The 27,236-nt window shown below is 46.9% G+C and overlaps 6 protein-coding genes across 8 annotated transcripts in view; 3 read left to right on the forward strand and 3 right to left on the reverse strand.

Moving 5' to 3' along the window:
• The window catches only part of LOC126558244 (isocitrate dehydrogenase [NAD] subunit gamma, mitochondrial), a 517,410-nt gene that overhangs the window by 179,862 nt on the left and 310,312 nt on the right, over positions 1 to 27,236 (forward strand). The window lies entirely within an intron of this gene.
• Positions 1,318 to 2,582, forward strand: LOC126558382 (developmentally-regulated GTP-binding protein 2). Its single transcript, XM_050214392.1, has 3 exons — positions 1,318 to 1,393; positions 1,464 to 2,329; positions 2,420 to 2,582. Exons 1-3 carry the CDS (start codon positions 1,330 to 1,332, stop codon positions 2,579 to 2,581), a joined length of 1,092 nt encoding a protein of 363 aa, XP_050070349.1. The 5' UTR covers positions 1,318 to 1,329; the 3' UTR covers position 2,582.
• LOC126556841 (uncharacterized) lies at positions 3,873 to 9,234 on the reverse strand. Its single transcript, XM_050212365.1, has 6 exons — positions 8,801 to 9,234; positions 5,862 to 7,268; positions 5,112 to 5,776; positions 4,876 to 5,047; positions 4,611 to 4,808; positions 3,873 to 4,520 (listed from the first exon to the last, which is right to left on the reverse strand). Exons 1-6 carry the CDS (start codon positions 9,150 to 9,152, stop codon positions 3,898 to 3,900), a joined length of 3,417 nt encoding a protein of 1,138 aa, XP_050068322.1. The 5' UTR covers positions 9,153 to 9,234; the 3' UTR covers positions 3,873 to 3,897.
• LOC126557438 (signal recognition particle subunit SRP68) lies at positions 11,541 to 13,477 on the reverse strand. The gene is made up of 2 exons (XM_050213212.1): positions 13,369 to 13,477; positions 11,541 to 13,279 (listed from the first exon to the last, which is right to left on the reverse strand). Exons 1-2 carry the CDS (start codon positions 13,475 to 13,477, stop codon positions 11,541 to 11,543), a joined length of 1,848 nt encoding a protein of 615 aa, XP_050069169.1.
• Positions 13,822 to 16,250, forward strand: LOC126557951 (protein Pixie). Its single transcript, XM_050213880.1, has 4 exons — positions 13,822 to 13,954; positions 14,248 to 15,794; positions 15,874 to 16,108; positions 16,173 to 16,250. The coding sequence occupies exons 2-4, from the start codon at positions 14,251 to 14,253 to the stop codon at positions 16,221 to 16,223; spliced, it is 1,830 nt and encodes a 609-aa protein (XP_050069837.1). The 5' UTR covers positions 13,822 to 13,954; positions 14,248 to 14,250; the 3' UTR covers positions 16,224 to 16,250.
• LOC126557974 (uncharacterized) lies at positions 17,801 to 21,920 on the reverse strand. The gene is made up of 3 exons (XM_050213903.1): positions 21,668 to 21,920; positions 18,727 to 19,010; positions 17,801 to 18,643 (listed from the first exon to the last, which is right to left on the reverse strand). The coding sequence occupies exons 1-3, from the start codon at positions 21,915 to 21,917 to the stop codon at positions 17,816 to 17,818; spliced, it is 1,362 nt and encodes a 453-aa protein (XP_050069860.1). The 5' UTR covers positions 21,918 to 21,920; the 3' UTR covers positions 17,801 to 17,815.

Genomic DNA, 27,236 nt, shown 5'->3' on the forward strand with positions numbered 1-27,236 from the left:
AGGGGTTTTCTGCGCAAATTCGACAATAACTCGCTTATTTTTGGACCGATCAAGGCAGCATACTGTTGCGTTGCATCTCTGGTAGCTAAGGGGGGAAAGTGTTTTACTGCAATAACCGGGAGTTTCTGGGACCACCTTAGCTCGTGGAAAAAAGCGATAACTCGCTCAATTTTGGTCTGATGCGGGCGTGCTGCATACCGTTTGATGCATCTTTGGGTCACGCATTTTTCTCTGGAACTCCATCGTGATCCCTAAATTCTCCGCCCGGGGAGAGGGGGGGGGGGGCTTGCTTGAGACAAAGTGAACCTCTGTAGATCTTCATCGTGCAACCGGGGCCTTATGCAAGGCAGCTAACGAGGCCCTAGGCGCATCACAGACGAAGTTAATACAAGTTTAATAACTGCTCTGGCGGGGAGAGAGAAGGGTTAAGCTATTTAAGACTACAGAGGCTCTCTAGCGAAGCTTAACAGGCCATAGATCAATTATCTCGCCTGTCTTCTCTGCACCTTGGCATTAGAGAGAGCCGCCGGAGACTTGCAGTTGGAAACCTCGGAGATCATCTTTATTTTAAATCTGTACCGTGTAAAATAAGCTATATTTTGCGTCATTTAGCTTTTGGTGGTGTTGGCGATACATCTGATTAAAAGACCCCGCGAAGTGAGGACTGACTATACAACAACGTGGTATCGACAAGTCTAGCTAGACTAGCTAGAAGTTTACTATAATAAACCATTCGATAGCCAGCGTGACCTTACGGTCATTAAAGCTAGAAGAAGATAAAAAGGATGGTATACAGAATGGCCAATCAAAAGAATCCATTGGGATAAGAAGTCAAATAAATAATCTAATAAATAATTAAGAGATTTTCTATAAGATCTGCCACATTATCAACTTGTAGATTTTCTGACAACCACTGACAACAAATAATTAGAAATTGAATAAATAACAAATTTATACAAATAACGGTTAATGTTGTGCAGCACTGTAAATTTCAAAATCAACTCGACACTGTCGGAGCTGTCAAACAGAAAGTCAACATGGCGTTCAGTGCAAGACAGTTCGATACGCAATAACAAATGAACCAGTCTTGTACAGCGCATTGACGCAAGGGTTTGTTTTGACTGACGTTTCGCAATCTGCGGCAGGTTCCAATACCACGCAAAACCACGCAGGAACCTTAATAATTTTGCCCCGTTTTTCCTACCAAATCCCCACAATTTAGGCCTATTTCTTATTGTTGTCGTACTGTAACTTACAGCCTAACGCTGCCTGCACGATAGCATCTGGTTCGTTAGAAAATTCGACCGGTCGAGCAGCCCCGTCCTCAGCATGGGCATCTTGGAGAAAATCTCGGACATCGAGAAGGAAATTGCGAAAACACAGAAAAATAAAGGTAAGCCACTGTGTGTATGTATTATTGTGTGCAGCTGTAACCTCTCTGCTTCATGTTTCTGTTCCATCAGCGACCGAGTACCATCTGGGTTTGCTGAAGGCGAAGCTTGCCAAGTACCGGTCACAGCTGCTAGAACCATCGAAGAAGGGCGAAAAGGGTGACGGGTTCGATGTGCTCAAGTCGGGCGATGCTCGCATTGCCCTGATCGGGTTTCCCTCGGTCGGTAAATCTACGCTACTGTCGACGCTGACCAAAACGGAAAGTGAGGCAGCGAACTACGAATTCACGACGCTCACCTGCATTCCGGGTGTGATCGAGTACAAGGGCGCCAACATACAGCTGCTCGATTTGCCCGGTATTATTGAAGGTGCTGCGCAAGGTAAGGGTCGTGGTCGGCAGGTCATTGCGGTCGCGCGTACGGCCGATCTGGTACTGATGATGCTGGACGCAACGAAACCGAACGTACACCGGGATTTGCTAGAGTACGAGTTGGAATCGGTCGGTTTGCGGCTGAACAAACGAAAGCCGAACATCTACTTCAAGATCAAGAAGGGTGGAGGCGTAAGCTTTAACGCGACGTGCCCACTGACGCGCTGTAACGAAAAGATGGTCCAAACGATACTGCACTCGTTCAAGATCTTTAACGCGGAAGTGTTGTTCCGGGAGGATTGTACCGAGGACGAGTTTATCGATGTCGTGTCCGGGAATCGGATCTATCTGCCGTGCATCTACGTGTACAACAAGATCGATCAGATTTCGATCGAAGAGGTGGATCGGCTCGCCCGGCAACCGTACTCGGTCGTGGTTAGCTGCAACATGCATCTCAATCTGGACTACTTGTTGGAAGTGTTGTGGGAACATTTGCAGCTCATCCGGGTGTACACCAAAAAGCCGGGTGCACCGCCAGACTTTGATGATGGTCTTATTCTACGAAGGGTAAGCGTTTTTGAGCGGTTAAAAACTGAAGAAAACTGATCGTGGTGTTCCGTTAAAGGTGTTATAAATTGGCAATTTTCAAATTTTCAGGGTGTCACGGTGGAACACGTATGTCACGCAATTCATCGTACACTTGCGGCCCAATTCAAGTATGCGCTCGTATGGGGCACATCGACGAAATATTCACCTCAACGGGTGGGCATTTCGCACATCATGAACGATGAGGACGTGATTCAGGTCGTTAAAAAGTAATTCTTCGACAGAGAGAGAGAAAAAAGATCGCATCAATTCCCCTGATAGAGAGAGAGAGAGAGAGAATTGTCCCCATGATGGGGAGGTTTCGTCATTGCAATATAGAATACAGGTTACTACAGCCCTTAGAACAAGTATTAGAATAGCACAGAAAAAAGCCAAATTCGAACATCGTAAAATTCCTCTATGGAAAAAATCTGTCAACTAAGGCACTATTGAGCCAAATTTGTACTGAAAAATCCTTTAGTAGTGGTTATTAAGGCAATTTTGTCAACAGGGCTGACGGCTTTCTAAACCAATTGCAAGTTGTTTTATCGATTAAAAAACAGCATAGATAAACAGATGAAACGTGTGTTCAAGTTAGAAAATGTTGTGCATCTCGAATCCGGCATTGTTCCAGCTATTCTAATGCTTGTTCTGTGGCCTGGTAAACCCTGTAAAGACCCTCTGAAGAATGTACTGAAATCGGTTCTGTTCCGTGGTTCGCCTTTTGTCCTTGGTTACTCGTTTAAATAAACACAAACATTACGATAAAAGTAATTTTTCGATGGTGCTTACCTCATGTTGGCATGCTCAAAGCTGGCACAGTACATTCGTTTTCCATTCCACACACTATATTTACACATCTTCAAGTTCTCTCTACATGTCCCTGCAACCATTAATCACTTCTTTTTTTCTCGTTACATAGTTAGTAGCTTCAAATTGCTCGATACCATTTCTTGTAAATATTCCATTTGCACTACCATTCCTATACTGCTGATGCTTGTGTCCTGATCTCATCTACTCTGATAATACTTTTGATCGATATTGTATGATATCAGTAGCTTTATCAGATTTGTCCTCTTGCCATCGGCTTTCCTCAATCGGGTGATATTCTAAATGTACATTAATATAAGTTTCTTTTCTGATTCACCAACACTTCACTTTGCGTAAGGGGATTGTCCTATCTGCGATTCACTCAAGTAGTAGTTGTTAATGGTGGTGGTGGTGGTAGTAGTTGAAACACCATGCAAACTCCCCCTTTTTGCCTACCCTACTTTACACCGAGGAAGGAAAGGAAAATATTTGTTGAAGCTTTCCAATGTATGCTAAAAGTCTGGTGCTGATCGCCCATATTGTTTTTGTACGACGGCTGAGAATTTGTGCCAGTTGCGCCCTTTAACAGTTTGTTACAAAACAGAGCAAAACAAGAAAATGGCACCATGATACTTCCACCATATTGCATGGAAAGAAAAAAAGAATTCAAAAAAAGATCCTTTTGTCGAGAAGAGATCACAGAGTCCTCAAAAGATCTGTTCTTTCTCCCCGGCACTGCTTCAGTACCGACCGTGCCCTTCGTTGCCCATGTACTGGGTCCACCTTTGCTGCTCGTAGCTGTGCAGCTTCGAGCAAACTTCACGCGTCGGATTCAGATCGGCACTGCAGCCACATCCAATCTCTAGCCGTGTGACGATAATTTGTGTCTCGAACCGCGGGAACTGTGGTGTCAGGAAGTCGGGCAACCGTGCTTTCAAACATTGGGCAAAGAATTTTTTCTCCAGTTGCACCATATCCTCGTTCCGGTACGTACGGTAGGCTTGCATCTTTTCCTGTATACAGCTTAGATCGGAATCGAGAAACAATGGTGGATATTGTTCCGATTCGCGGATATTCATCACAAATACGTAATCGATGGTTGACGGGACAAGGGTGGAGGGTGTGGTGGAAGCGGCGGTCGTTGTGGTGTCTCGGCCAGCGTTGCTGACCGATTTCAGCAGTACACCCGTGGATGCGATCGAGGGAAGAATGTTTTCGTTTGGAAGAACGGTGCGCTGTTTCTGCACTGCAACTATTGGACTGGTTGTTGATGGGGATGAGCTTGTCGTCGTTTTGACCGGGACAGTTGTTCCGACTTGACGTCTCGCCTTATTATTATACTCATAGTTCATGGCGTTGACATCTGGAAAGAAACAATGCCATAAGATAAAAATCATACAATGTCAAAGATAAAACCTTCCTGATGTTCCTTTTTCTGATTGCCAATCCTTACCGTTCATCGCTTCCTTGGCCTCCTTTTCCATCTCCAAATCCCAGAGTGTCTCTTTAGAACCCTTGGTTCCAAGATCGGCATTCTTCAAATCATCCATAATCTCATCGTTTAGCAGCACTTTTTTTACGATCTGCGAGTTTGGATTGGACTCGTTGAATACCTGCTCCTCCAGTGAACGATCGTGAAGCTCTATGTCGTCTGGAAGGCACAACAAAACTATTTAGATGATACGATTTTTGAATTTACTAAATCGTTTTGATCTTACCAAAAACCCCAAACTTGCTGCGAACGTCTCGACCGTTGGAGCGATATCGTGGACGCTTGTACGGTGCAGGGATTGGTCGACCTTCTTCCTGTTCCAGCGGTGATGTTCCATAGTCATAATCCAAACCACCAACCGGAGCCTGTGGGATTTGATTTGCCAAGTAAGGATTGCGCTGCAAGAATCGGACATTAGAAGCCATTTTCTATTTTGATGATGCCCAATCCAAGAGTACTTACACCTTCCTGCTCTATTTGATCGTAAGGAAGATAAATGTACGGCTTGCGTTCGTCACCACCTCTACCCTCCTCACCCATCCCACCAAGCGGTCCGGCAAGATCCCCAACCTGAGCATCCTGATCGTTCGCATTCAGGATATACTTTTTGTACACGTTGTTCAGTGCCATCTTCTCCTGCCGTTTAGCTTCTTCCTCGGCCAATGTATCAATCGATTGTGCCACTGCTGCGGATTGCTGTCCACGGAAGGATTCCTTTCGTCTACTGCCAAGGACCGCTGCCTGACCCGGACCATCCACTACCACTCCGACCGGGTTGGTCTGCTGCGATGGAGCCAACTTTTTATCCATATGCACGTCCGCCTGGTTCGTTGCTTGCTGCCCTACGGCTGCAGCTTCGGCGGAAGTTTTGCGCATTGTTGCACTGCTCTGTCCATCGTTTCGTCCCTTCAACTTCATCTTGGGATGCTTCATCGGTGCCACATAGCTTGGTTGTGCTTGTTCCGAAGTGCCCGTTTCGTTCAGCCGGATGGTTAAGTCATCGGACGAGAATATGACCGCTCCCGGAGGCTCCACGTGACGCGTTATGGCGTACAGCTTGAGGACTGACGATTGATTGTAGCGCAAGGCGCATGTGTCCGCACGTGATTGTTGAATAACGTCGCTTTCTGGAATTAATGGCATGCGAAGAACAGGAAGAATTTAAGCAAGTTTTTCTCTCGCTCATCAAACGGTCCTTTCCGAGATACTTACCGGGTATGAACTGATACTCATCCGTAGTGTCCGCCGTGCGATTTCTGCACTGTGTTTGCCAATGTAGAAATAAATCTCCTCCGCCGGTTTGAGAAATAGTTATGCCTCCCAGCAATCCGTTAGGACCGCCAGAATCTTTGATCGAGCTGTCCAAAAATGGTTTCCCATTCGTACCGTTTATGATCATCGTCTGTGAGTAGTAGTAGATCGGAAATCCCGATCCCGTGTTGTACTTCACCATAAAGTCCGTCACATTGTCATGATCAAAGTGTCCGGGTACGATAGAACTAACGCTCTCCGAGTCAGCGATCGTAAAAGTCCACAGCTGTGTACGATTCGCCCCATCAAACGCGTACACGGTCGAGTTAAACGAACTGACCACAATGTCCTCCGTACCGTCTCCATTCAGATCGGTCAGTACGGCCGGTACCATGAATCCGGACGACTCTAGTCGCACGATTGGTTCGAATGCATTTTCCCCCGGGTACTTCATGAGGTTCTCCTGCTTGAGTACATAAACACCGCCGGGTGAATTTTGACCCCCAGTAACCACCAGAAATGCATCCGAACCATCCGCTTTTGCCAGCTCCTGTATCGGAACAAACATTTCCTCCCGGTAAGGAGTGGGAATGCTGCGTAATATTGTACCGGTAGCACCGGAGATCAGCTTAATGTGACCACCGTGCGCTCGTTGCGTTTCTTCCACGTGTACCGCAATCAGATCCGATATGCCGTCCCCGTTCAAGTCCCGCACCACATTGATCGTGTACAGATCGATGCTTATCTCGGCGTAGCTTTCCAAATCCGAATAATCCTTCAGCTCCCACAGTATACGACCGTTGTGTCCATCGAGCGCCAGTATAAGTCCACCACGACCAGCCGCCACACAATCGTTGCCACCGTCCGAGTTGATGTCGATGTTACATTTTAGCGAAAAAATCGTAAACGAAGTCCACCGTTGCCACAGTGTTTCACCATCGATCCCGTTCAGTGCCAACAGTCCACCGCCGCACAGATCGGTGATGCCAGTTTTGCGCGATGTACACTGGGGTATGTAATCTCTCACTCCTTCGTCTACCATCTCGTCGATCCCGTACCCGACGATAATGTCGTCCACACCGTCGCCGTTCACGTCCAGCTTCCGTAGAGGGCTTTCAGTGTTGACGCGAGCAATTACACGTGTCCATACGTTTTGAACGGTTATCTGGGTGCATGGGACCACTTCCAGCGTTCCGTTGCTTCCGTCCGAAGCGGCGTAGGTGTTACCATCGGCAGTATACATTAAACTGCTGAACTTGTCCCGGATAACGGCGCTACTGAAAGCGGACTCCTTGTGAAACCATATCTTGATCTTTTGCAGTGGTTGTGGGAAAGCCGTCAGAAGTAGGGCGGCCAACACTATTAGTCCTGCGAAATTATACATTAAGGTGGAGTTAATTTTTGCCCTTACTTAAAAACAAAATTAAAGCAAGGATGCTTGGAGAATCGTCTAACTCGGTGTGACAGAGGCTCTAATTGATTTAGCGTCTACAACAGCCTCTCCCATTGGCGCAAGGCAAAAACTTCGAAAAACAACCAGGAATGTAGTGTCCAAATACCCAAGAAGTATCTGGATAAAGGTATGCGAAAGCATCAAACGAGGTGGATGGTTTCTGAGCAGCGTACAGGCTAGCAATTTTGGAGATAACCTCTTTCTACCGTTTTGTCTTTGTGATCCTCATAAAGCATTAAGGCTGGGGAAAATGGGTTCTTCATTTTACATCACTCAAATATCTTCTTCTTGGCTTGGATAACGACCTGCTAGGTCATGCCTGCCATCTAATGGTTTACGAGACGTAGATACCACATAGTTACAGTTGGTCCTTCCTACGGAGAAACGGTGCGGAAAGAGGATAGATCCCGGGTGTGGACTGTCGCCTCCACACCGGACCGCCTCATTCATATTTGTTTTTCCCATCCATTTGCCGTTGGGTTGTCGTCCCTTCAACAAGTATTGCATGAAAATCGCCCGACCTTATCACTGGTTGAAATGAAGATAAACCTTGAACACCCATCCTTCTACAGTGATCAATAAAATAGTTTTGGGCAAACTTGACCCCATGACCAATCATCCATCATTCTGTTTGTGATCAACTCGACGTAGCAGGTGATTGCCTAGTTGAATTCACAAATGCATAATTCTTTGTGCACATCCATTTAAGGCACTTGACAGCCATGGACCGTTTATGGAGGCGAAGAAGGCAATCCGGTGCAACCTTCAGTTGATTCCGCAGTGCACTGCGGTGTCAGCTTCAGATTTAACTCCGGGGTACTTAAGAGTAAACTCCGTATTTAACTCCGGGGTACATTCTGGATTCCTGTGGAGCATTTTTCAGGATTACTCCGGAGTTGAATTAAAACCAGATTTTAACGTAGTAGTTGGAATGGATTAATTTATCTAATCCGGACTTCCCACAACTGGTGTGGACAAGATACCTGAGCGATTTGGCGGTGCGGATATCCTTACCAAAAGGATTCTTCTTATAAAATTTTCTCCTGGCAAAACATTCAAGGTGGTAAATTATCAAATCGTTGACCACCGACACCACCGGAAAAAGTTTTTTTGTCAATTCATCCAAAAATTCGCTAACCAACACAGGCGAACGCAGAAAAGGTCATCATTATCGTACTCGGCAGGTGTCAATAATTCATAAACTCATTAAAACTAACAACCGGTGTGAATATGGTTGACCATCTCCATACGACGTGTGTTACTGCGCCAACAGAGCAACCACGCACGATGGAAAACCTGTACCTTCACACTTTAGGTTCACCGCGTTGCGGTTTATCCTTTCAAGTTTCCTCCATTTTTTTTTTTTTGCTATATCTACGCTTTGTCCTTTTGCGTCTTAAGTTCTCACCGCATATCCTTTTGCTGCTACAGACACATACACACTTACCGATAAGCACAGTCACCGCAGCCAACCCGTAGCAAAATGGTTCGCAACACTTCCAGCACTTCCGGCGGCGATACTTCTTGAGGATGGGGCTCGACGACCGCACGCCACCCACCCCGTTTCCACCCGCACTCCCATTGCCACTTGTTGCTTTGCCGTACTTGCGTCGCGGTGCCATGAGTGGCCGTTTCGCACCCCGATCCTCGTACGTGCGACAGGTGCGCCCGTCCCGTATAAACACCTCGTCCTCCACGTCATCGCTCAGGTCCTCGTCCATGCTGAGGCTGACGCTATCGCGCACCACCAGCTGTTCCGACGGTTGGTACGGTTTCATCTTCTTCCGTATCAGCTCCATGGTGGCCGCCTGCACCACACGCCCTCCGTGCCGTCCCGCTGCAAGGGTTTTTAGTAATGGGTGCACCACCTTGAAACGATATGTTGGGGAGAGGACGTCCTTTGACAAACGGCCGAGCGGAGAGCGAGCGAGACGAAGCGTTGTGCGCTTGGAACTGAATTTTCCGCTCCAGTTCGAGCAAACAATAAGAAGAAAAGAAAAACAATACAGCTCCGGAAAAAGGGTAATCTGTTGCCTATTGTTGTGCCCTTTTATTTTCCACAGTTTCCACTCTGTTCGATCCTGTTGTGCTGCTACTGATGGAAAAGTGTCTTTCCTTAAGCCACACGGTTTTTACAACCACTGTCGCCCGGTGATGGCTCCCTTTTTCGCTAACATATGTGACGGAATGTTCGCACGGGAGGTTTTTCAATTTTCACCAAACACTAACACTCAAACAAAGAACCTGTTCGTAACTCGAACAAACAACCGTTTGTACTTTGTGGTCGATTGTACTTCACGGAATTAATTTCCGCAGCACATAAATGCAATACTTGCATGTACAGGGGGGGTTTTTCTCTAGAACTCAGGGCAGTCCGAAACGATAAAAATCGGTCCGCACGAGAGCACTGTCCGCAACCGATTGCACCCCTGCCTGAAGGAAAATCACCACGAAAGCTTCACGTCAGCGGTGTTCGCGACACGCGCATACACCACGCTTTTGGATGGAAAAAATCGGGAAAACATCGTGGTGAAAATCCGTGTGTGTGTGTTCTGTTGATATTGATACACACGCACGCCTGCCTGTTTGACCGCGCGCGCTTCTCCGCGTAAACAGAAGCGCCGAGTGTTCCGAGTGCGAGTTTTCCCTTGGAAAAGCGGGAGCGCACGATTGTTTTTCCGGGAGATGACACATGGCCGTTACTCTCCGGCGAGGGCGCACGTACTGCGCATGTGACCACCACCAGCACCCATATCATTCCGAGAGAGGGCAAAAGGCGCATACTAGATAGCATCATCCTTTTGAGTGGCCGGTGTTTGTAAATGGTGTTGCAGTGATGGGTTCTCTGGAACGCACCCACCTGTCCGATCCGGTTCCAGCACGTGTGATTCCAGGTCCGATTCCAAGGAAATAGAATCGAAGGTTTCATCAGGAGTCGTCGGAATCTGTTGGAATCCATGGAACCGTTGGAACCGCCCGGAAACTTTTTTCTTTTTGATGTAATGATTTTTGTCTTCGTGTTCTCTGCATTTCACTCTGCGTGCACCTTTCATAATCGATAGTTGATAACCTTCGTTTGAATGACCAAAAATACACCCTTTACTTCTATAACCACATCTAGGTCAGGGTAGATCATACATTTTGTATGGGAGTTTGCATTTTCCTGGATAAGACAAGCTAATAACTTTTGATCAAATCGTCATATTTGCATGAAAATTTCAACAAATATGAGGCTTTTTGTTGTCTAATTAATAAAAGTTTGTTGGTAATTTTAAAATAACCTTCTCCTATTCTATTTACTTTTTGTTTTCTTAGTTTGTGTAACATCTATATGTGCAGTAGCTTATCAAGCGCCAAACTTTTTGTATGGAAGTATTCATTTTTCGTTTTATTAAACAGATTTTATTATGGCCCGGCTCGGTGGTGCAGGCGACATCGACGCCGGTCTTCAAACGGCAGGACCGGGGTTCAAATACCATCCGTTCGGTTCTCCCGTACACATAAAACATTTATGCAGCTGATACAAACAAAACGAGTCTTGGCGGATGGTTATTAGAAAAAGGGATATAAATTGATTACCAAATTGAAAATATATTTTTAAAAATGCAAAAAACTGTTTTTTTTTTGTATATGATAGAAGTAATTTTGATCTAGGCATTCTTAAAGCTTTAAGCTGATAGCTCTATTGTACTAAATGATAATGAAAAATAAAAATGCAAAGCATACCCGAGTGTGTGTTTATTGAAATAAAGGTTAACAGCCTTTTATCAATTATCAAAGGTGCACTCAGAGAAAACGAACATACAAATCATCACATCAAAAAGAATTTAAAAAAAGCCTAGCCGACTACGCTAACGCGCGGTTCCGGAAGGATTGGTTGCACTTAGCTGCCTTTTCTGATGTATTTTCCCATCCCTATGGTGTTGGCAAATATTATTTTTTAAATCGTCGCCCTTCCACTATTCGGATCGTTAATTTGTTTTTCGACTAGCGAGACCGGTTTGAAACGTATGAATTGTTATTTATTGGTACCTGACATGCTATGCTAGTCACCGAGTTCCATCCCAGTTCCATGTCGGTGATAGTAATTTAAAAAAAAAAGCAAAAACAAAACGATGCAAAATATCCCTCGATAAAGATATTATACTCCGGTACGATTAACTGCAATTCCAACGAGAATTGCAATCTTACTTGCTGGCGCCACCACCACCCCAGCCAAACAATCCCTTCACAAAACCGGACATTCCCGCGGTCGCACCCTTACCGGCAACCTTTTGCTCTATCTTATCCTCTAGCGACGGGAAATCGACAAAATTGAGAGCCAGATCGAAAAACAGCGGTTTGGCGGGTATCGGTTCCATCTCCGGGATTAACTTGAACACATTCGGGTTGCGTGAGTTCAGTGACGCATCTTCCTTGTAGTGGGCTAACCGTTCATACAGTGGTTTGGACGATTTTTGACTCTTGCCAAACAGTACCGTATCGTCCGCCGTATCATCCTCCAGCACGCTGTACGCATGGGCAGAGAATTTGCATCCCTCGATCGTATCGATCAGCTGCTTTAGCTCGGTGCGCAAATCGAAATCCTTGCACGGTGTTTTGGAGTTGGTCGCTTCGTTTGCATACTTTTTCGACCGTTCGTACATGGCCACCGCCTCCCGCCAGCGCTTCATGGCGACCAGCGTAATGGCGATATAGTAGCAACGGAAGGCACGGAATGAAAGTGACAGTGTTTCCATTTCGGCCTGATACGAGGCTTCCTGCTCCAGCCCGGCCAGCTGCTGCATTTCGGTCACGTTCTGCAGAATAATTTCGTACAGTCGTGAAAGATCCTGCGGCTTCGTTTTCTTTCCTCCACCGGCGAGTTGACTCTTTTCCGCTACGTTTGGATCGTCCAGGGTTAGCTTGGCCTGCCCAACCAGCAACAGATTACGTTCCAGCGTTAGCTTTAGCCTGGTGTACGACATGTACGCCAACAGATACTGAATGCCGATCAAGCCGCCCGAACCACCCTCGGCCGTGTTCTGGCGCAGCTTCGGATCCTGTTTTATCTCATCCTTGATGGCCGCTATGGCATCCTTGCAGTCGAGCAACACGTTCTCCAGCATTTCGATCTTGGCTGGGAAATCTTTCGCCTTCTCGATGCTCTTGTTCAGCTCCTGTATGCTGAGCAAAAACAGTCGTACCTTTTCCGGCCGAACAGTGACGCTTCGGCCGCGCCATTCCGTCATCTGGAACGCTTCCATGCTTTCGGCTTTCGTTTGAGCCACCAGATGGCTTAGATTGCCCAGCAGCCCTGCCTGGCCCCGCATCTCGAGCAAATCGTTCACCGACGCGTTCTCGCCCACGTTGTACGCACAGTAGCGCAGATTTGGCTTTAGCTCTTCCACCTTGGCGCGATAAATGGTTTGCTCTTCTTCGGGCATGGCTTGAGCGAGGTTTTCGTAAATAACCTGAGCCTTCTTCAAGTTTTCGGCAGCCGATTTCCACAGCGCCAGCTCGAAATGCAATGAACCATGGATCCAGGCGGAGTATGCTTCCGCTTCCAGCTTTGTACGGGCATCGCATCGTTCCGAAGCACACAGAACCTGCAGCTGTAGAGCGTACACGCACGATTTGCGAAGCTTTTCAATGAGATGGAACCGCTTGCGTGGTTCGGTGTTCGACTCTTGGCGTAACTGCATCGCGTACGACCACGTACGTTCGGCCAGCATTAGCGGGATGTGCAGAAACCGTTCGTCCGAGTCCGGTTTCTCCAGATTGGCGAGCGTAACGTTGCGCTTCTTGTAATGCCGCCGATCACCCTGCGGGAGGTTGAGAGTTTTGCGGAGCCGCTTTACACGCCGGGAACAGTAGCCACGATACCGCTGAAAGTCTCCATGACGCAGACCATGCTGTAACTGCATGTCCTTGATGAGGCGGAGAACTAAAAGTTTACCAAAATGGGAATGGGAAATTAACTAGCACGAAGAACCGTCTCATGGAACGATCCCACTTGGGGACCCCCTGCCTTACTTTCCACCGAAAACACTTTCATCGGCACATCGACTGGTTCCGTTTCTTCCTTGCCAGATTCGACATCTTCCTTGCCAACTTCGGCCTTTTCTGCCTTCGATTCAACCATGCTTTTAATTGGCGATGATGATAATAGATTAAAAAGGAATAAAACACCGTGTTTTCTGGACACACAATAATTGAAACGATATTTTTTGCGTGGACACGAAGTCAATTCGGCCCGTGCTTTCCTGTTTGACAGATTGTTGTCGTGTTGACAAAATCCCCTGACAGCTATGTCGACAAAGGCGACTTTTCGGCATAAAAAAGATAAAGAATAAAAAATACCCAACAATGATGATCAGAATGATTATAATTTTTATGATCTCATGTTTGTTTACCTGAATATTATACTATCATTCAAACCTTATTTGATTGGACTACAGATAATTGAATTGTACCAGTCGTGTACCCACCGTGTGTGTCAAAAAAATGCACATCGAGCTCGGTGCCAGCTGTCAAGTGGGCAGCCTTTCCGCAAGACCAAACCCGTCTGACACGCACGAACTTTCTTTTCGTTTCTGTCCGGAATCACAAATTTCGACAGGTAAGCCAGCTTTTTTACGATCTAATAGACGTTATTCAACTATATTTGCAGATAGACTATGTTTGAAAAGACACCCGAAGTCTCCCGGACGTAGGTAAACAAGTGCCCCAGTCGGAGTGGATTTGAGGTTATTCGGAGGGGAGAAAGGGAATTCCCATACCCAGTTGTTACCGATATCGGACAGACTGTTGTACACGCACCATTACACGTTCAACATTCCTTTCACCTGGCCTGCGAGTGCATATATGCAAGTGACACGTTTCTAATGATATATTCCCTATTCTCTGTTGCAGAAAATGTCTCGAAACCGTGCGGCCGAAGAGACGGACAAACAGACGCGTATTGCGATCGTCAGCTCGGACAAGTGTAAACCGAAACGATGTCGGCAGGAGTGCAAGAAATCTTGCCCCGTCGTGCGTATGGGCAAGCTCTGTATCGAGGTGGCGATGGACTCGAAGATTGCCACACTCTCCGAGGAGCTGTGCATCGGTTGTGGTATATGTGTGAAGAAGTGTCCGTTCGAGGCCATCACCATCATCAACATCCCGAGCAATCTGGACAAACACACGACCCATCGCTACTCGAAGAACTCGTTCAAGCTGCACCGTCTGCCAATCCCGCGTCCAGGTGAGGTGTTGGGATTGGTGGGCCAAAACGGTATCGGCAAGTCGACGGCACTGAAAATTCTGGCCGGCAAGCTAAAGCCGAACCTTGGTCGGTATTCCGACCCACCGGATTGGACGGATATTCTGGGATACTTCCGCGGTAACGAGCTGCAGAACTATTTTACCAAGATTCTGGAGGATAGTCTGCGTGCGCTTATTAAGCCACAGTACGTGGATCAAATTCCGAAAGCCATCAAGGGTACGGTTGGTGCGCTGCTGGACAAGAAGGACGAGCGCAAGAATCAGATGGAAATCTGCGATCTGCTCGATCTGACCCACATTCGGGATCGCGAAATTCAGGCCTTGTCTGGTGGAGAGCTGCAACGATTTGCGTGTGCGATGGTGTGTATCCAGGACGGAGACATTTTCATGTTTGACGAACCGTCGTCGTATTTGGACGTGAAGCAACGCTTGAACTGCGCCATGACGATCCGTTCGTTGATCCATCCGGACAAATTTATCATCGTCGTGGAGCACGATCTGTCCGTGCTGGATTATCTGTCCGATTTTATCTGCTGTCTGTACGGTGTGCCCGGCTGTTACGGTGTCGTTACGATGCCCTTCTCGGTCCGTGAAGGCATCAACATCTTCCTCGACGGGTACGTCCATACGGAAAACATGCGTTTCCGAACGGAATCGCTCACGTTCAAGGTTTCGGAATCGGCGTCCGAGGAAGAGATCAAGCGCACCTGTCACTACGTGTATCCGAGGATGAAGAAGAAGCTCGGATCGTTTACGCTAACGATAAACGACGGTCAGTTCAGTGATTCGGAGATTATTGTGCTTCTAGGCGAAAACGGAACGGGCAAGACTACGTTCATTCGTATGTTGGCCGGTAATCTGGAACCGGACGAAGAATCGGAACCGCTACCAGTGCTGAACATTTCCTACAAACCGCAGAAAATTTCTCCGAAAAGTCAATCGACCGTGCGGTACCTGTTGCACGAGAAGATCCGCGATGCCTACATTCATCCGCAGTTCATGGCTGATGTGATGAAGCCGCTGAAGATCGAAGAAATAATGGATCAGGAGGTGCAGAACTTGTCTGGTGGTGAGTTGCAGCGTGTGGCACTGGTACTATGTCTCGGCAAACCGGCCGACGTCTATTTGATCGACGAACCGTCTGCTTATCTGGATTCCGAGCAACGTCTAATTGCGGCCAAGGTCATCAAGAGGTAAGATGCGCTATATTGGCAAGGATTGAGAACAAAATATCTAAAAAGGGTTAATTTTTCTTCGTTCAAATTTCAACAGATATATTCTACACGCGAAAAAGACCGGGTTCGTCGTAGAGCACGATTTTATTATGGCAACTTATCTGGCCGACCGGGTGATCGTTTTCGAGGGTCAACCGTCGGTGGACACGACCGCCCATACGCCCCAATCACTGCTGAACGGTATGAATCGGTTCCTGGAGCTGCTGGAGATTACATTCCGACGCGATCCGAACAATTTCCGGCCAAGAATCAACAAGCTCAACTCGGTGAAGGTAAGTCACGTTCGTTTGTTTGATGCACTTACGGGTTGTACATGTGATACGGTGTATATTGCAGGATGTGGAGCAAAAGCGTGCCGGTCAGTACTTCTTCTACGAGGAATCTTAAGTCGGCAGCAAACAATTTTAGCAACCAAGCAGTATGTGGACCGGGGCGATACAGGACGGGGCGGTTTTTAGTTTTCCGGCGTTTGCCTGCCCGTTTATGGCACGTTCGGTGTACGTGCCGCGGGTGGGAAAACAATGACGCATCCGCGTGAAAGTAATTTTTTTTCTTCTAGGCGCCAAACAACATTGATACCAACATCAAATTTACGACAAGGGCGCCAATCTCTCTTGTTGAGCAGCTTCCCTATTGGCAAAATTGCCTTAAAAACCATTATTAAGGCGTTTGTCAAACACAAATTTGCGTTATTAGTGGCTTACAGGGTATCGATCCATATAATCGAATTGTACTCTCACTTATGGTAATATTTCAAATGAATATTTGAATGTTGCAAGCCCATGTGTTGCCCAAGAAGCTTGTAATATTCCACGAACTATTTGAAAAATACAACTGAGTGATTCAAACGTTCCATTATATGGAGCGAAACCATGTAATAGGCAGATTTTGTAATTAGGGGCGTTTCTTTCGCAATAACCGCGTCAGGGTGCGATGGCGAAAGGTGGCTTTTGTTTTTAAAAGAATTATTATACAGTTTTTCGTTTGACTCTTTTTTCATACAAATAAACACAAATTGTAATTATGTGGGAGACCGAAATTATCACACCGTTGTCCGCGTTTACGTAATTATCTGGGAGACCGAAATTATCACACCGTTGTTCGCGTTTACGTTCTGCCCGGCCTTGCTCTGGGAAACCATATCAACTTCGTAGTCCTGTTGGTTCGCTCTGATTCAATCAGCCTCGGAAGATAGCTCTATCCAAAACAAACGATAGTCGCAGCAGATTAGCGAACGAAGGTCAGGCCATGGAACCCTTTCGAAGGGACGACGAGTGGTAGCTGGTGTGGTAACGCGGAAGCACAACTATAAATACGATCCATCTGTAGTAACAGCTGTTTATTGAATCCAACAAAAACAGGTCATCTTACACTAGCGGCTTATCGCATCAACAGGTTTAAATTGGTAACATCTTGCAGCCTCCGTCTTCTATCGATCTGGCTTTTTAAGGCTGAGGAAGGGCACACGTGGCACACGAGCGCATAGTTTGCAAGTTCGAAGTCTTAGCGATCGTGCAAACGTAGGCAAATTTCCGGAGGCTGACTCCCTTCCTCTGTGTGCGCTAATCGCGCACCTTACGACGGGTTGTTTTCCGATTGTGCAATCGGACACAATAACGATGGCTCAGCTTTTCAGACCGATCCCTATCTCGCCGTTAAAAGTGTAAACGTTGCTTTTTATGGTTTGTCTGATTTGCCCTGTCGTGATCCGGGCTGTCGCGACCACACACACACGCGCCTCAAATGCGCACTACACAAGTACGAACTAATTCTACGATTTGTTGTTCTTTCTAAACTGACTAAAGCATAACACAAACACACTGTACAACGGCATTGTGGGCTGACTGTGCGCCTGTGCGCGAACTAACTCTTCAACCAAACCCACAACGCAAACCCTGTTCCCTATTCTATGTCCACCCGCATCGGACATCTTTTTTTTTCTCTGGCACACGCCCTCTAGATAATACGTTCGTGTCTCCCTAGATGATCTCTGTGTTGAGCCGCTGCAGCACGCCCTGATCGTACATTTCCAGGGCAATGTCGCGCATTCGCGTGTGATAGTTGACCGAGACCATCTGTGCGATCCGTTTGTCGTGTTTTTTCGTTTTAAAATCGTTGATGGTAACTGCATCCAGGTCGGGTATTTGGTCCGGGTTAAACGTAACGGCCGGCAGCAACCACATCGCAATGCCCAACCCGTACGGAAGGCATCGGTCGTACTCGGCCCGTAGCCGCTGGTACGAAAATACTTCGGCAAAATGGCGCAATGTGGATGCAGCCGTTGCTGGATCGTCGTACGAACAAAAGTGTTCCTTCAACGCTTCCAACAGCGTCCGGCGATACTGTAGCAGCAGATCGGTAACGTGTTGTTCGCGCATCTTGCGCTCCGTACTCGTGTACAGCAGATGCAGAATGTCTAGGACCGGTGTGGTGCAGCGCATCGTTTGCAGATCGATCAGCTTGACGTGCTGCCGATCGGCACTGAACATCAGATTGTTGACCCAGGTGTCACCATGGCTGATGACACGCCACGCTTCGTCCACGCCATTGCACACGAGCCCGGACATGATGCGATAGAGCCGACCGGTTAAACCTTCCACCGCACGTATCGGCTCGTCCAGATCGCCCTTGTTGCTGTACCGCAAACTGTCCAGCGCACCGCGCAGCGACGACTCGAGGGAATGTGTGTAAAAATCGGCCGCCTCCGGACAGTACACGATTTCGCGCACCTTCGCACAAAGGTCGGCAAACTCGCGGGGTTGCATGTGTTTCAATGCCAGCGAGACGGCGTGCAGTTTGGCCAGTTCCTACGATAAAGCAGACAGTGTCCTCTATCAGCCCACATGGCGTTTTACAAGATACCGGGCGACCGGTTTTATGCGAACCTTACCTTCATGACGGCCATACAGTGTTCGAAGCTGAGACCGATTCGTCGGTCTTCCATCGCGTATCCGCTCGTGGTAAGGTCCTCCAGCACAATCCGATCGCCGTGATCGTCGCTGCCGGCCGTCACACACTTCGGGTACGGTAGATCGTACGGGGATATCCGCTGCAGGACGGGAATGATGCTTGCGTAGGCGGTGATTTCGTTCTCGAACGCGGCATCGCACCGGAACAGCAACCGCCGGTTGGGGTTTGTGATTTGACGTTTGAAAATCAACGAAATCGTAAACACTGATGGGAGCAGAGAAGTATATAAGATCATCAGTAATAGGACTTAAATCATTAGTAAAGTTAGAATTTTAAGTTTACAAGAAATAATGTCTTACACCAAACTATCAAAAGCTTTTGGGATCTTCTCTCTCTGTGTGTGTAGCGAAACAGTGACTAGTTTATGCCCTGAACTACAACTTTTGACTACTAAGTTTTAGAATAACTGACACCCTCACAAATAATTCTCGTAGTAGTGGAGCGATTAGCTGACGTGATCTTCTTGCAGCCCACGCAACTATCCAGCTGCTATTACAATCAAGTCAAGGAAGTCAGAAATGGCAGTCCTTCTCGGTGTTTTAAGATTCAGAGTATTTTATTTTAGGTTGTTTTCCAGGTTTTAATTAACACAATTACCACTTAATAGACTAAACATTTCCCCAATAGAACATTGAAACAATGGAGCGATGGATGAGGCGGTGATCATTCGATTTCTTATCTTTATTCTATTTAAAATTTGCAATCTAATCCAAATCTTCGCTTATTTAACGATCCAGCTATGATTACTAAAAGCCTACAGTGGCAAGCCAAGATCACCTGAAGCTTAAGTGCTAAATATGAAGAAGTTTTGCTCTTGCTGAACCGAACGTAAGGAGTAAACTTAAGGATCACGTCAATATGCTCTTAATATTCAAAATTATATCTTCTCAGGGATTAAGGAAAATCTAACCGGTACTCCGGAAAGGAAAGGCAAACCCTCCTGCTTGAGAAGTGAATTCTAGTTTCAAGCTGAAAACTGTCTACACATGCTACCAACCCACCGAACCTGCGTAGTATACTACGCAGCGTAATGTTTGAAGAGTGCAAACACATCACTGACTGGATGACGCGCAATCGATGCGCTTTGGAAAGCATTTCTACGAACGCGGCAAGCTGAATGAAATTAATGCCCCCTCGCACCACAAAGGAAACAATCGAACGAATCAATACAGCGCCATAGTATACGCTCGTCATCTCGCATCATCAGCCCAACCGGCCACCGGCGAGGCACAAACCACGACGTCAGCGGGTTTGTTCGCGTCGCTGCGCTTTAACCTATTTTACTCCTATTTGCTTGCTGATACCACCTCGGTCAATGTGGGTTAGCTTAGAAAACCTTGAAATAAATTCGACGCTTAACGACGATGGTGGAAGAGTGAGGGAGAGGCGAGCCGGGGAGGCAGATGGACAAGCCTCTCCACAATCAAAGGAGGGGTTGGTGCTTTTTAAATATGCAAACATTAATCTATTTCAAAGCAGTGCATCAAAATAGAAGTCATCTAGAGGCTGTGTATCTCCATGTATCTCCCCTACGGGTACGGATGCATCCAAGTGGGTGGATCAATAATCTGTCCCCATCGGAAGGGTTTTTCTCTACTACTGAGTAATGAGTAGGGAAAAGCCGTGCTTAGGTCAGGGGTCAATGAAAAGATGGTAAAGGGTGCATACATCGTGCTCTTTCTCTAAGCGATTGTTTAAAAGATTATTATCAAAACAATTGATTTTATGATAACGAGCGCTGCTGCTTTTATGTTTAATTCAAAACAGTTTTTTTTCCCATTCAATTCCCTAACACAACGTGAATCATCCCCAACGCTGCTATCGAATGAATCGTAAAATAACTGTGTCTACCACTGGGAATGCAGCTACTGGCGCCAACTCGAGGTCATTGCATTCCACGCTGACATTGAATGCAACGGTTTCGTGTTCGACGAGTGTATTTGTATGTGTGTGTGTGTTTGCATTGTTATTTCTTGCTTCCGTTCCACCGAACTTGACATTGAAACGAAAACTTTTCTTTGGCACGAGAATAATCGATTTTAAGCATTTGCAGTGCAGCACATGCATCACCGCACGTACTATTTCGGTTCACGTTTTGCGATTCACATTCTTCTATTCGCATCTAGCGTGAGTTTTGTTTCTGTTGTTTCGCACGTTTCGTTTTAAAAGTTACTGGGCGTCTCCATCAGCAGCGTCACTGCTGCGAACTTTCACATACACGCTGCTGGCAAACACTTTTTTATTTTACGGTGAGAATATATCGCTTTTCTCTTTTGCACCACAGCGCATACATAAAAACGCTGCGGGAAAGGGTTTAGCTTTCTTCCGCACAACACAACAAAATCTTATCGACCCCCCCCCCCCCCCCTCCCACGGGGGGAGAGATGCATTCTTAATGTGGGGGTGCATATGAAGAAGCGATGCTATCACCGCCCCCCCCCCCTCCCCCTGGGGGGAAGGAAAGTTCAGCTGTTGGGTTGTGTGCATGCTATGTTGCACCTGGTTTCGAACCAAACAGCACCGCCAAACTAGTGCGCCCCGAGCGGATAGAGTAAGACGGAAAAGCCCGGTGAAGGTCGGTCATTGCTCAACTTAGAACAGTGTTTGGCGCTCTACGTGCGAACAGACGCGTTCTCCACACCGCTACAACGAGCACACTGATGTGGGTGTTCAAATGTAAAATGCATCAATCTTAATGAAGCAAAGAAAAATGTTGGTGTATTGTTATCTTTCTTTTTGTAAAAAAAAAACTACCTAATTTTAGTAGTTTTTTGTGAAACGATTCTATTTTTTTCATTAAAACTAAATCACTCATACACACTCAAAAGCATCATTGGAGCAACGTATCGAACTACACTTACCGTGATTGCGGCCATCCGATGATTTCGCTTTGCAGTGGGCCACCACCCGCTTGATGATCGACATGTAATTGTCGCCTTCGCGGCTGCCCGGCCCACAGTCGACCAGATCCACCGAAAGCGTCTGCCACAGATCGGCCTTCTGCTGCATCCGGATAATGTCAATGATCGTGTCTTTCCGCTCGATCATGTAAACATCCCGATCATCATCCACAAATCCACCCACAATGCCGACCGCTACCTCCTGCTTCATTGTGTTTGTGTGCACACTGTTGGGCACTAACTTTGGACAATATTGAGGTTTTTTAACCCCTCCCCGGTGAGGTGTTTATCTAAACTGTGCTGTATGTTGCTTCTGCTACACGAAAAACTTGTACTTTTTGTACATAAAAACACACACACAATTACAATCACTCACTGCTGCTGGGAAGAAAGGCGAAAGTGTCCCGGTACGGGTGGGACATATTGCTGTTTATGTTTTTTTTTTTCGCAACTTTACACTGTTCACGTGTGTGTGCCTGCAAATGCCGCCTGCCTGCCTGAACCACACGAAACCGACCCGAGAAAGGCGCACTGAACCGCAACCACGAGAAACTACGTCCTTGACCAACGACAATGCGCCACGGAGTGGGACATCATTTCACCGCCGCAACCAGCCAGCAAGCAGCAAGGGCAGCTTTGAGCTTTGCCTGCGACGCGTGTGAAAGTGAACCCAGCTCTCGCTCGAGTGCAAGTCGGACGGACAGTGCCGTACGACGACGACGACGACGACGACGAACCGTAAGTACACACGCTACGGTGGCTGACAACGAAGTGTTTATTATTGCATCTCGCGCCGACGGCCGAAGGCAGCATAAAGCTTTGGCATGGCGAAGCAGCGCGGTCATCACGGCAGCACGCACACACTCGTGCACCCACTGTACAGCGGGACAGCGTGTTTGTAGTGGATGGAGCGCGCGAATGTACTTAGTGGGCAGCGTATTTAGGTAGTGTGTGCTTAATCGTAGCGCGAAACCACCACAACCAGTCGCAAACGGACGGCCGAACGCAAACGAACGTAAGTCACGCGTACTGTTCGAGTAACCCAGTTTTTTTTTTTTTGCTTGGTCGGTTTTGCTGTTACCATTGTCTGGATGGGATACATTTCGCGCGCCTTCTTTCACTTTCAATCGGCCGAAAAGCGCCAACAACTGCGTAGCGCACTGCGTGACATTCACGCGTGTTTCGCACGCAAAATCCCGACCCAAGCAACGCAGCGCGCGATCGCGATCGTTGTGTATTGCGGCGAACTGAGCGGCGAGTGCAACAGCTACGTCGATCGTTTAATTAGTAAACGATCACGCACTACTACTACTACTACTACTGCTGCTAGCCTCTTGTGTGCCGAAAATGATTGGAAACCTACCACAGACCGGCCTGTTTGTACGATGGCGTCGAGTGTGTGTGTGTGTGCGTGAATCTTAAAACCGAAACCACCAAACCACGTGCGTCCTTGAAAATGCGGAGGGCATCGAACGAAACGGTGCGCGCACGGTGCGTTGCCTTCATTTGCTGGAGCGCGGTCGCACGTTCTCGCTCTCGCTCGCACTCGTTTGTCGTCTGGTTTGCCTGCCGCACCCTGCTGCACGCCTGCAGGTGGCGCCGGTACTCAGACAGGCGGTGTTTAGAAGCGTTCAGCTGTGTGCATCAAATGCACTTGACTTCAATAAGCCACATTCTTCGGGCTGCATCATCGTCGATCGTGCCGTCGATCGGTTCACCTTCATCGTGTCGACGACACGCACGTCAAATGTGCGAGAAAAGGTGTGTGTGTGTGTGTGCTTGTCATCTCGTTTGCAAAGCACGCGGGGTGCTTTGTCCCGTCCGTATTTTTGGCTTCCTTTCGTGACCTCTGCCGCGAACCGTCGTCTGGCGTAAATTGCTTCTTTTTTTTTTGTTGTAGCTCCGTTCACGTGCAAAGCTTTTATTACGCCTTGCGAGCTTGCAGTTGGAGATGTGTGGATGGAAAGTGCCGCACCAAAGGACAGCCGCTAGATGAAAGCGGCACTATACACGGCTTGGAGAATGTGTTTACTTCCTCTCGGTGGTTCTCCTAAGGTGAGACCTTAGTCACCTTGACATTGTGGCTTTGAATGTCACGCCTAACCGATCGCAGCGGTGCTGGTTTGGATGCTGTTGTGGTTTATGGCTTACGGTTAGGGTTGCCGGACTGAGCAGTTTCTACTTTCGCTTGACATTTTACACTAGTTTTCGAAATTTTGTTAAACTCTGTGGTGGACGATAGGATTGGATATCGAATCCCGAGAAACGGTCCTCTCCGCACGTAGGACTTGACTGTCCAGCTACGTGATAGCAATAAGTCGAGTAGGCCATTATACGGCCGGCATGACCTTGGAGGTCATTAAGCCAAAAAAAAAATACGTCAGATCAGCTTAAGATATCTGAGATCCTCAAAAAATGTATGACTCATGCATTTACTATAAATATCACACACACACACGCTCATGAATTTTACAGTTTTGTGACAGGTTGTGTTTTGGGGTATTTTCCATAAACCGATCGGTCAATGTACTGCTTAACAAAAACATCTACCGTTCATTCTAACCATAGCAGGATTGATCTCCCTACTCCTCCCACTGAACCGAAGCTCTAACCGGTTGGAGGACAGTCGTAATCAAAATATTGTAGAAAGCCAGAAGTCAAACCTTGACCGACAACCGGTGTCCAATCGGGCTTGTAAAACGACGAAGAATTCGACGATTCGGTCGTCGCTGGTATTTTTAGATCCATCTAGAAACAGTATTGGAATTTTCTTGCCTCCCTTGTGTCCCGTCGAAGTACACACCGGATTGCTCCGGCGTCTCGGTTCGGCCCGTTTGCAATGCGGCATCGATTCCCGCTTGCTAAAGAAGGCGCAGGACGTTTCACCGACACTTTTCACCCAAACGCAAAACGAACTGTACGAAGGACCTTGAATGGAATGGTGTCATGAAGCTTTTAATGCAATGCGCAAGCAAAGCTTGCTTGCGGCGTGTTCCAGTGCGAACAGAGCGGACCGGTCAACTGGACGTCCGCGAATGTTGTGGATTATTATTCATATTGTGCAGTGTTGGCGCACATATGATGCAATCGTTAGTGGCGAGGATGGATTGTGCTGGAAAGAAAGTTTACGTGACATCATAATTTGCGTGCCCGAATCACGCACAATTGGAATCCCAATTATGTCACCCCCCCTCTATGGGTGTGGGGGTCCCAGTACTTGGACCACTCTTCGATATCAGACGGTCGATTGCATAAATGGAATGTTTGGCAATGTTGAACCGTGTATTGGCAAGAGGTGTCAGCAGACAGAAGAATTATTTTGAATAATTTTTCAAAAACCTATAGCACGCACCATTCCCAGATATGCAACACACGTTTTAAATGTGAAACAGCGCAGTAAATGGTTTGCCGAGCGTGTGCAGACGGATTTCTTGAGCCTGAAGAGTATTACAACATGGCGAACAATGTTTATGCACAATGAGTAGCAGATTCTTTGGCTTCGTGGGCACCTCATTGTGTGATGAAAAATCTTTGCAAAAATATAGGCCATTACAGGATTCGTTTGAAGTACTCCCTATCACACGTTGCTGTTCTTGCTTCGCGAACTGTCAGGACAAAACCCCCGGGAAGGAAACTTCACACACAAAGGAAACAAAGGAATGGTAGTTTATATTTGTAGTAAACTGTTAGTGGCAACTGGTTGTGACTAGAATACCGAGATGCTGTCTCAAGATAAGACCGGGCCACAAAACACCGTCCGACACTTAGAAACGCACAAACACGAATGACTGATCGGTGCGCTACTGCGACTGCAAATATAGGGCTAGCGGCGAGGAATAAATAATTCTAACGGTCTGCCGTGACAAACAGGCTGTTGGTTGGAAATTGTTTACGCTGATCGATGTTTTTCAATAATTATTTTCAAAACAATACTTTTGCTGTTGGAGTAATTGGCACAAAGATGTGTTACCTTTCCTTACCTTTGAGCTAGCAGTAGGTCAACAATAACTTTAACGGAATCATTAAAATTTGTTTTAGTTATTACCATGTGGCCACGTGAAAACCATTTATATAGATCTCTCCTGATTACTAAAAGTTTGTATTAGTCATACGTAAAAAGATTCATAATAATTTAATGGTCTTTTAAAGAGATATTTTAAATGCCTAATTAGTCGCCCAATTTGTGCTTTAATAGCCGAATAATACTTGCCCTTTTATGAGACACTTTTTCTTTTTCGTCGTTCCCGTATGTGAGTATGCTTCATGAGTAGCTGTACGTTGTGGTCGGTAGTGTGGCTAATAGTAGGTTTACATAATAATGCCTACAAAGTAATTGATTCGTTTCAGTCGGAACAACACGCTCTAATGTTGTTTGAAAGCAACCGTTTTTAATTGCAGTATGTTTTGCAAAACCATCCAGGTTCAACGACCTACCGGCGTCGATGTTGCGACGTAAATGTACTACGTAAGTGTGAACTATTGACTTTTGGAACCCTCGCTTACTACGCTACTGGGCAACCCTTTTCCGGGTCTTCCGGGGATTCACCAGGATAGTTCAAGGTCGATCACTTGTTTATGTTAGTTCCAAACAATTCTAGAGACTCACACTCACGAGCTAAAGGAAACAGGAACTGTATTTTAGATAAGTAAAATATTATTATGCTAGCATGCCGGTTGAATGCCGGGGTGGTTCGGTGGTGAGGCAACAACGGCGCCGGTCTTCACACGGCACGATCGGGATTAAAATCCCATCAGGATCACTCCCCAGTAGTGAGGATTTCACTATCGAACTTACGTGGCATCAGGAAATTCTACCAAGCCATTGATTGGGGGTGATCATCGTTATTGTTGGCTTAATGACCTTGTAAGATCACGCTGACCATCTAATGGCTAGACTTGCCGATAGCACGTAGTTGGATATTCAGTTCTCACTACGAGGGGACCATAAACTGGGAACTCACACGCTATATCTGGAGAACTGGAAAAAGCAGCTACATCGCCAATAGTATCTTTAGCTACTTAATACAGACTAAATACATTTTTATCATATCTTTACAGACGGCTTTGTTCATCTGGACTCAGCCGGCTGTGGGATCCACTCCACCAAAGATAACTGCGCCAAACTCCCTAATCACACCTCCATCTTCTCCGCCAAAGCAATAGCGATTAAAGACTACAGACCGACCGACCGAATGTCATCTTCACCGACACTGCTATTGTACTGGCTGCCTTGGAACACGGCACCTCCAAAGGCCCCCACATTCAACTCTTTGACGACATCCCTTCCTCACCCGAAATCGTTTAATGTTGGATTCCGGGTCACTCCGGAATTCACGGTAACGAAAATTCACCTGAACTCCACATGGCACAACCTAGACCTAAGCAACAAACTCCCTCCCATCAAGTACAACACCGCTTCATGGGAAGATACCGAATCCAGCCACATCCAACGTGTCCTTTCCCGCCTTCGTATAGGTCATACCCGCCTTACACACTCCTACCTCCTAGAAAAATCCAGTCCTCCACTGTG

The sequence above is a fragment of the Anopheles maculipalpis genome, chromosome 2RL, assembly GCF_943734695.1.
Source record: "Anopheles maculipalpis chromosome 2RL, idAnoMacuDA_375_x, whole genome shotgun sequence".
Taxonomy (NCBI): domain Eukaryota; kingdom Metazoa; phylum Arthropoda; class Insecta; order Diptera; family Culicidae; genus Anopheles; species Anopheles maculipalpis.

Excerpts from the sequence above, each read along its gene's own strand:
- LOC126557438 (XM_050213212.1), bottom strand. The coding sequence starts at position 13,477 with ATGGTTGAATCGAAGGCAGAAAAGGCCGAAGTTGGCAAGGAAGATGTC. Across the intron at positions 13,280-13,368 it reads GAAAGTGTTTTCGGTGGAAA|TTCTCCGCCTCATCAAGGAC; the intron begins GTAAGGCAGGGG and ends GTAAACTTTTAG.
- LOC126556841 (XM_050212365.1), bottom strand. The coding sequence starts at position 9,152 with ATGGAGCTGATACGGAAGAAGATGAAACCGTACCAACCGTCGGAACAG. Across the intron at positions 7,269-8,800 it reads TGCGGTGACTGTGCTTATCG|GACTAATAGTGTTGGCCGCC; the intron begins GTAAGTGTGTAT and ends ATAATTTCGCAG. Across the intron at positions 4,809-4,875 it reads CAGCAAGTTTGGGGTTTTTG|ACGACATAGAGCTTCACGAT; the intron begins GTAAGATCAAAA and ends TGTGCCTTCCAG.
- LOC126557951 (XM_050213880.1), top strand. The coding sequence starts at position 14,251 with ATGTCTCGAAACCGTGCGGCCGAAGAGACGGACAAACAGACGCGTATT. Across the intron at positions 15,795-15,873 it reads GCGGCCAAGGTCATCAAGAG|ATATATTCTACACGCGAAAA; the intron begins GTAAGATGCGCT and ends AAATTTCAACAG. Across the intron at positions 16,109-16,172 it reads ACAAGCTCAACTCGGTGAAG|GATGTGGAGCAAAAGCGTGC; the intron begins GTAAGTCACGTT and ends TGTATATTGCAG.
- LOC126558382 (XM_050214392.1), top strand. The coding sequence starts at position 1,330 with ATGGGCATCTTGGAGAAAATCTCGGACATCGAGAAGGAAATTGCGAAA. Across the intron at positions 1,394-1,463 it reads GAAAACACAGAAAAATAAAG|CGACCGAGTACCATCTGGGT; the intron begins GTAAGCCACTGT and ends CTGTTCCATCAG. Across the intron at positions 2,330-2,419 it reads ATGGTCTTATTCTACGAAGG|GGTGTCACGGTGGAACACGT; the intron begins GTAAGCGTTTTT and ends TCAAATTTTCAG.
- LOC126557974 (XM_050213903.1), bottom strand. The coding sequence starts at position 21,917 with ATGAAGCAGGAGGTAGCGGTCGGCATTGTGGGTGGATTTGTGGATGAT. Across the intron at positions 19,011-21,667 it reads ATCGGATGGCCGCAATCACG|TGTTTACGATTTCGTTGATT; the intron begins GTAAGTGTAGTT and ends TGCTCCCATCAG. Across the intron at positions 18,644-18,726 it reads ACTGTATGGCCGTCATGAAG|GAACTGGCCAAACTGCACGC; the intron begins GTAAGGTTCGCA and ends GCTTTATCGTAG.